This window comes from Octodon degus, unplaced genomic scaffold (assembly GCF_000260255.1).
Source record: "Octodon degus isolate 3935 unplaced genomic scaffold, OctDeg1.0 scaffold00130, whole genome shotgun sequence".
Classification (NCBI taxonomy): domain Eukaryota; kingdom Metazoa; phylum Chordata; class Mammalia; order Rodentia; family Octodontidae; genus Octodon; species Octodon degus.
The window spans coordinates 1,096,266-1,104,166 of NW_004524706.1; the positions used below are offsets into that span (position 1 = coordinate 1,096,266).

General features: G+C 39.4%; 1 protein-coding gene across 1 annotated transcript in view; it reads right to left on the bottom strand.

The window, feature by feature from the left end:
* Csmd2 (CUB and Sushi multiple domains 2) overlaps positions 1–7,901 on the bottom strand; it is a 607,037-nt gene that overhangs the window by 34,298 nt on the left and 564,838 nt on the right. The window contains exon 56 of the mRNA XM_012516868.2: positions 504–677. Within this exon, the coding sequence (XP_012372322.1) occupies positions 504–677 (174 nt within the window). The remainder of the gene's footprint in view (positions 1–503; positions 678–7,901) is intronic.

Sequence of the window (7,901 nt, forward strand, 5' to 3'; positions counted from 1 at the left end):
AAATAAATAAATAAATAAATAAATAAATAAATATTAAAAAAAATAAACCCAACTAGGCAGCTAGGACATGGGACAAGTGGGGACAGCACTGATGAAAAAAGAGGGGAAATAGCTAGGGCCCAAGAGTATGAAATGTGGAATAAAAGAACACAGGAGTGGGTTTGACCTGGACTCTGAACAGAGAGGCTTAGACTGATCCCAGGAACCAGTGAATCAAGAGTCTGCATAGGACCATGGCCTTAGGGGTTCCTGCTAAAGTTGTGCCTGCCCTAATTTTACAGTCTCTTGGCTGTATGGACTTGGGCAGAGCTGACTAAGGGGGTAAACTGGGAGAAGTCTATCACATCTTTTCTCATTTTGTGCTTTTTTCCTGTGAGTAAAAGGATGAGATCCCAGAGGTCCCTCGCATGTACTCATCTTCCGTGCTTCCACCTTGGGAGCTTGTCCATTTCCCACCAGCCTGTGTTCCATCAACTCCTCCCCTCCCCCTAGTGACTACATACCTGAGCAGTGGGGGGGAGACCCAGTCCAGCGTCCATCCAGCCCACACATGCGGGTGGCATTGCCCACCAGAATCCTCTTGCCAGTGCAGCTGTAACGCACAACAGCCCCCACGGTATAGCTGTCTCCAGACATCTGGGAATGAGGCGGGGAGCCTGGATGGCCACAAGACACCACTGTGGGGAAGAATAAACACCTCAGCGATGCTGGGTAAGGACAAAGACTCACTGCACACAAGCTAGGGCACCAGCAGACAGTGCACACACCCCTCATTATTTGTAGATCTATGGAGAGTAACACTTGCCCGGCAGGTAAAAGGGACGCAATAATCTAGCTTGTTCTCTTTCTTATCTTTGTGTTCATTTCTCCCTGTTTCCTCACTGCCATAGGACATAACTGAGAAGGCTCTGGGCAGAAAGATGGTTCACATAGCAAAGATTAGATAAAAGAAGAGACCTACTGTTCTCGGGCTGTCTTCACTGGATGCAGGTCCAGAACGAGAACCGGTTATGGTCCCTCTCCAGCTGCCTCACTGGGAAAGGAGTCAGTGTTGCGTGACTTGGTCTCCCAGTGAGTCACGTTTACTTAGTATGCGTTATATGCCAGACACTGCTGTGTGTTTGTACTTACAGTGTCATGTCTCAGTAATGAGAAAAGTGACTAAGATTAGCAGTATAGGAAGCCACCATGGGAATGTGATCTACTTTACATTTTAATTTTTTTATTTTAAAATGATGTTAATTTATTTATTTTTATTATTTTTATTGAGAAACAAATAGCAATGAGACAGTTTCAAAACCAATTAGTAGGACAGTTTCAATAATTAATACGTTGCATATTGTTGTCTTTGTAGTGGTTATTCGTAGTACAAGATACAGACATGATATCCTGTCCAAACACTATTAGAACAAATCTTTCTTCTCATTGAATTAAAAGAAAGTAGTTGTATATCTATCCTAACTATTTTATATATACGAATACAAAATGGTTCTTCATTTGTATCCCTTTTTTTGTTTAGTTTTGTTAGAGATGGGTAGTTTCAGGGTAAATCCTGAGGGGATTTGACTGACTTTGTCAGATACAAAAGTTACATTTCTTGTTATATAGGTCTTCTTTTATCTTGGTCTTAACCATCCAGCAGAAAAGTATAAACACGAGGTATAAAAAGTAAAGCCATATTAATATGCTGAACTGTGAAAGACTCAAGTCAACAACTTCTGACATTGCCAGTCTTATGGATAACCCACTACTATTATGGGCTACTGGACTACATTGGATTATTTTGCTGAATTCACACACCTACAACATTTAAATGGCAATACTTTACATTTTAACAAGATCATTCTGGATGCTCTAGGGGCCAGGGTGGGGCAAGAAAGAGGGGGGTGTTATACTAGTTCAAAAGTGATGGTAATGACTTTGACAAAATTCTGAGGTCTGAGCAGAGGGATGCCTTTGGAGTCATCATTGTATGGAGAAAGGGCACAGGGCACTTCATGCATTCTGACCAGGTCAGAGACCAAGGGATAAAACCTGCCTGTACCAATGCTATTGGTGCTGATAAAATTTTGGCAAAAAGTACAAGGAATGGCATGACTAGGTCTTAGGTGCTTTCACTTCTCATTGTGAACTTAATATGTGTGTTCAGCACCCTTCCAGTGCTCAAGAGGGCCATGTGACAAGACTAGCCCTAACAATTCCTCTCATCAGTGGGTGGAGCCTGATTCCCTTCTCTTTGAATATGAGCTCACCTTGTGACCTGTTCTCCAATAATAGAACCTGGGGAATGTGACCTTGGGCTAGTTACAGGCTAAGAGGTTTAGCAATCTCTATCTTCGTTTCTTCAAATGCTGTTGCTATCCATGCAAGAAAATCTGGTGTACACTACCAAATGGTAAAAAAAAAAAAATCTGTAAAAAGGCTACATAGTGAAACAGCACAGCGCCCCAGATGACAGCCAGCCCTATGATTCTGCATGTAACTGAGGCTATTTCAGATCATCCAGGCACTGTGGAGTGAAAACAATCAACAGAATGTGGAGCAGAAATATGCTGTCTTCACTCAGCCCTGCCTGCAGAGCAGCATCCTCTCAGTTGGTGTTGGCAGCCAACACCAAGGTACCAAACATGCCAGTGAGGCCCCCTTGGGTCCTCCAGTCCTAATTCAGCTTCATGGGATCCAAAGAACCATCCTGACTGGGACGGTTAATTTAAATAAGTCAATTTGACTGGGCCAGAGGGTGCCCAGATACTTGGTCCAACATTCCATGTGTGTTAGTGAGTGCATTTAGGGACAATATTAACACTTAAGCGGGAACACTGAGTGAGGCAGATTACCCTTTCCAGTGTGAGTAGATCTCATTCAATCCTTTGAAGACCTCAGTAAACAGGCTGAGTAAGAGAGAATTTGTTTTTTCTAGCTCACTGCCTTCCAGTTTGAACATCAGTCTTCTTCTACTTTTAGACTTGGGGTTGTGCTGAAACTTACACTCCAGGCTCTCCTGGGTCTTGGGCTGTGTCCAGTTTACCAACTGGAGATGCTGGGACTTCCAGTCTCCATAATCATGTGATCCAACCCTTGTGTCCTGATGTTTATTTCTTACTGATTCTATTTCACTGGAAAATCCAGAATAATATCTTGCTAAGCTCTACCTGATTTCCTGCCTCATGGAATTGTGAGAAAACAAAAACACTGCTATTTTAAGTCACAAAGTATAATGATAGTTTGTTCCTCAGCAAACAGATCACTAATTCAGTGAATTTCAAGGATTATACTACTTATTCATGAGATAACCTTATAGCAGACACCATTTTTATTTCTGTCTTATTGGTAAGGAGAATGCATGATGGGGTTAAGTAAGTTGCAAGGGTCATAGACCTAGTCAGTGGTAGAATCAGTGTGACCACAGCTGTCATGCAGCCTAATGCCCTTCTGCAATACCATTTTAATGCTACCAACAAATTCTCTTCTCCTGAAAGAAATGGAGTTTCCAAATATATTTACAGTGATTCTATGCTTATTTATGAGAGATGTTTGGACTTCCAGAAATTGTCTATTTTAAATTCTCTAATAGTTTTTCAAATGACCTCTCTTTAATGAGATGCTAGCAGGTACACAGACAAACACAGTAATCACCAGCACACCACTTAATGAACTGCTACCAAGTGAGTATACTCATTACACTCAGCTGACTATCATCCACATCACAGGAAATAGGATCACCTAGTGCCACAGAAGCCCCCTGCTCAGAAGACCCCTTATCACTGCCATCTCACCTCTTCAAATTAAACTACTATCCTGACTTGTACATCATTTGCTTCAGTTGCTTCTGCTTTTGAATTATACAAACGGACTCGCATAGTACATATTTTGTATTTGGCTTTCTTCCCCTATTAATGTTTTGTTTACGAGAGTCAGCCACGCTCTGTGTAGCACTAATTGGTTTATTATCATTGCAATTATAGCGAGAGTTGGCAAACTTTCTCTTAAGGGTCAAATAGTAAATATTTATGATCTCTGTTGCTCACTTTTGCTCTTCTTTTTTCTTTTTATGAAACTCATTTAAAAATGTGAAGAACTCATAGAAAAAACAGGCTGGATTTGGCCCAGGGGCCAGAGTTTGTGGATGCCTGATACAAGGTGTGCTTTTTGTATCAGTTATTCATCATTGCCCAACAGGTACCTCCAAAACTCAAACAACAATAGGAATTTGTTGTTCACAGTCTGTGTGGGTCAGGAATTGTAGATGGCTTAACTGGGCAAGCTCAGGATCTCTCATGACACAGTCAGGATGTCTAATGTCATCTGGTTTCCTCCAGAGTGGATGATCCAAGGGTAGACAGTGGAGGTGACAATAATTTTGGAAATCACATACTACAATTTCTGCCCTATTCTGCTGGTTACACAGATCAATCCTGGCACAATGTAGGAGGGTATTACATAAAAGCAACAAATGCAAGAGGTAGGGATCTTAGGGCCATCTATTGTTCCACATTTTATTGATCCATTTCTTATTTATAAGAATTTGAGCTGTGTACGGCTTTAGACTCTCATGAATAATGCTAGTATTTTGAGCATATCCTAAAAAAGTGAATTTTTGTTCACTTGTACTGGCATACATATTTACAAATTGATATCGGCTGCTTCTCATGATTTGTGGACAATCTCTTGCTTTTTCTTGTATGTTGCGCCTATTTGGCTTTAAAATTCTTCTTTGCAGGATTTGTGAATAATGCTCCATTTATGTTACTATATAATAATCCCTGAAAAAACATACATAATGCCTGAATTGTTTGTTGTTTATTTGATCTATGCTATTTGGGTATCTGTAAAATTAGCAGAGCCTGCACGATTGTTTTATTCCTGTCCTTGGGTTTGTTCTTTGAAAGGAGGAAGAAGTCAGTAATAATGTGGTTTGTGACAAGAGATAAAACAATGATAACATCATTTGGCTGCTGTGAATAAAAGAAAGGAAACTAGGATGTGTGGTAAGAATAAGAGAAACAATTTATGTTCAGAATATATTTACATAAGAATCAAGGTAGTGGAGAACAAAGAGAATGTGAATAGCTAAAGTATTTTTCAGTTTGTCAATCTAACAATTTAAAAAATGTCTTTAATGTTCATGCTGGTGTCCAAATGAGACCTCTCTGGGTCACTTCAGTAACTCCCTCACTGCTAAATGCAAATTAAATTTAAACATGCATACGAAAATAGGCAAGACAGATATTTAACAATCCCAATACTGATAGATTTTCTTGCATTCCACAGGATGCAAATATAACAGGACATTGGGAAAAAACCCTATAAAGTTGTAATTAAACCAAAACCAAAAATGCAAATTATTAGTTTGTGCTTGGACGTGGGCTACTGTAAATCCTGCAGCAAAAGGAAAGGCCCCGTTGTAAGTGCCATAGCTTAAGTATGAGAGTTGTCTTTGTGACACTGTCTTCCAAAGCTCATCAGATGGGAAACGGCCTAGGACAGTAGGGCTGGATCAGGCACTGTTATTGGTCTTGGCACATCCATACCAACAAAAGCAGTTTGCCTTCACCTCAAAGGAACAGACGACTTTCATTAACTGGCTTGACCCGGGATATGTAAAGACCTTCAAAATCTGCTAGTCTTATTCACGGGTACTTTGAAATTCTAAATGTGGAAATATATCTGGCCCCTAAAAAATAAGATAATCATGAAATATCAGTGAATGGCTTCACAGGGAGTCACCGGGGCTCAAAAGAAAATAGAGGCAAGTTGGGTTTCATTAAAATTAAAGACTTTCATACATCAAAGCACACTATCCAAAAAGTAAATATGCAGCTCACACAATGGGAGAAAATATTTATAAATGATGTATCTGATAAGGTATCCACAATACAAGAAGAATTATTACAATTCAACAATACAAAGAAAGACAACCTAATTAAAAGGGACAAAGACTTCAATCATAGACATTTCTCTCAAAAAGCTATACAAAAGGCCAATAAATTATAAGAAGATGCTCAACATCTTAGTCACTGGCAAAATGAAAATCAAAGTCACAGTGGGCCAGTGTGATGGTGCACCCCTGTGATCCTACCGGCTTGAAGGTGAGGTTTGAGCCTATCCTGGGAAACTTAGCAAGACCTTGTTTCAAAATAAAAAATGAAAAAAGGCTAGGGGTGTCAGTCAGTGAGAAGGCCCTGGATTCAACTCCCTGTACTAAAAAACAAATCAAAGCACATCAAATCACTTTGAAACCGAGATACTAGTCCACACCTACTAGGATGCCTATAATGAAAAAAAAAGGGGGGCAATAACAGGTAGAGGTATGAATGTAAAGACTGGAGTTCTCACATACTGCTGGTAAGAATGAATAAGCACTGATCAAAATACATGATATGTGCTTAAATTTTAAAAACATTATAGTAAAAGATATTAAGTCATCTCAAAATACTCCCCCTTGTTTCAAACACACTTTTCCCACTGTTCTTGCTTGTTTCTGAAAGAGTTCTGAAGTCTTCTTTCATGAATGTCTTTATAAGGTCTGATAAAAAACACAGTGAATGATGCTGCAGAAACATTAGGTGTGTCCCTGTCCACCTTATTTGCTGGATCTGGCTCCTTGTGACTTCTGGCTCCTCCCCAGTCAAAATGACCATGAAAGGTAAACATTTTGAACCCATGTGGGACTTTAAGGGAGCTACAACAGTACAACTAAAGACACTTATGAAAGAGGGTTTCCAGAACTGCTTCAGAAAGTGGCAAGAACGAGGGAATAAGAATGTTCCATCCAAGTGTGAATACTTGGATGGAGGTTGATGGCAATACGGTTTCTACTATAATAAGTTTTAAAAATATATATTCACCATAGTTTTCAATCATATCTCCTAAGGTGTGCAGCCATTTTGGAAAAAAATTTAGCATTTCTTCAAAAAGTTGAGACTATAGTTATCATTTGACTTAGCAAGTTCACCTCTGTGTATATGCCCAAGAGAATGGAAATATGTTCACACAAAATTGTATACACAAATGCTTGTATCCTTATTCAAAACAGCCCCAAGGTAGAAATGTAACAGTGAATAGACAGAAATGTCCAAGAACTGATGAACAAATAAAATGTGGTATATCCTTATAATGGAGCAGTATTTAACCATCAAAAGGAATGAATCATTGATACATGGTAAAACATGGATGAAGTTTGAAAATTACACTAAGTGGATGAAGACAGGTACAAAAAGCCACACAAATAATTCCATTTGCATAAAATATTCAGAGTAGGCAAATCTATAAAGACAGGAACTACACTGGGATTACCGGGGGTAGGATGAGGGTGGGGAAATGGCAGGTGAATGCTAAAGGGTGCTCTTTGGGATGATGAAATGATTTAGAATTAGATAGAAGTGATGGTTGCCCAGCTCCTCATGAATATACTAAAATTAAAAAAAAAATAGATGTGAAACTCATGTCTATGAAATGGAATAATTTATGTCCTATCCAACTAAAACAGAGTTGAGAGGCTCTGGCAGTTATTACAGCGGTTCAAAAACTGTCTCACAAACAGTCCAAAGCTGCAAGTACCTAATGATACTTCCAGATTACAAATCCTGCCTTGCAACTACTCATGCACCAACTGGAATTGCCAGCTCTTACAAGATGCTGAAAAAAAAAAAGATGCTGCCGATCATGAAGCTTCTCTTCTGGATGGTCAACAACTTAAGTATGCAGACCAAAAATTAGAGAAAAAGAAGGGCTACAGGGAAAACTAATACTTTGGCCTTAGCCCTTCAAGGTCAGTGAGGACTCAGGACATAAGAGAACCTGTACTGCCTAAGATGTTTGATACTCAGACAGATAGTGAGGTTAAGCTTAACAGCCTAGGTTGTATGGTAATAACAATAAGCTTGTCTTCTGGATGGTTA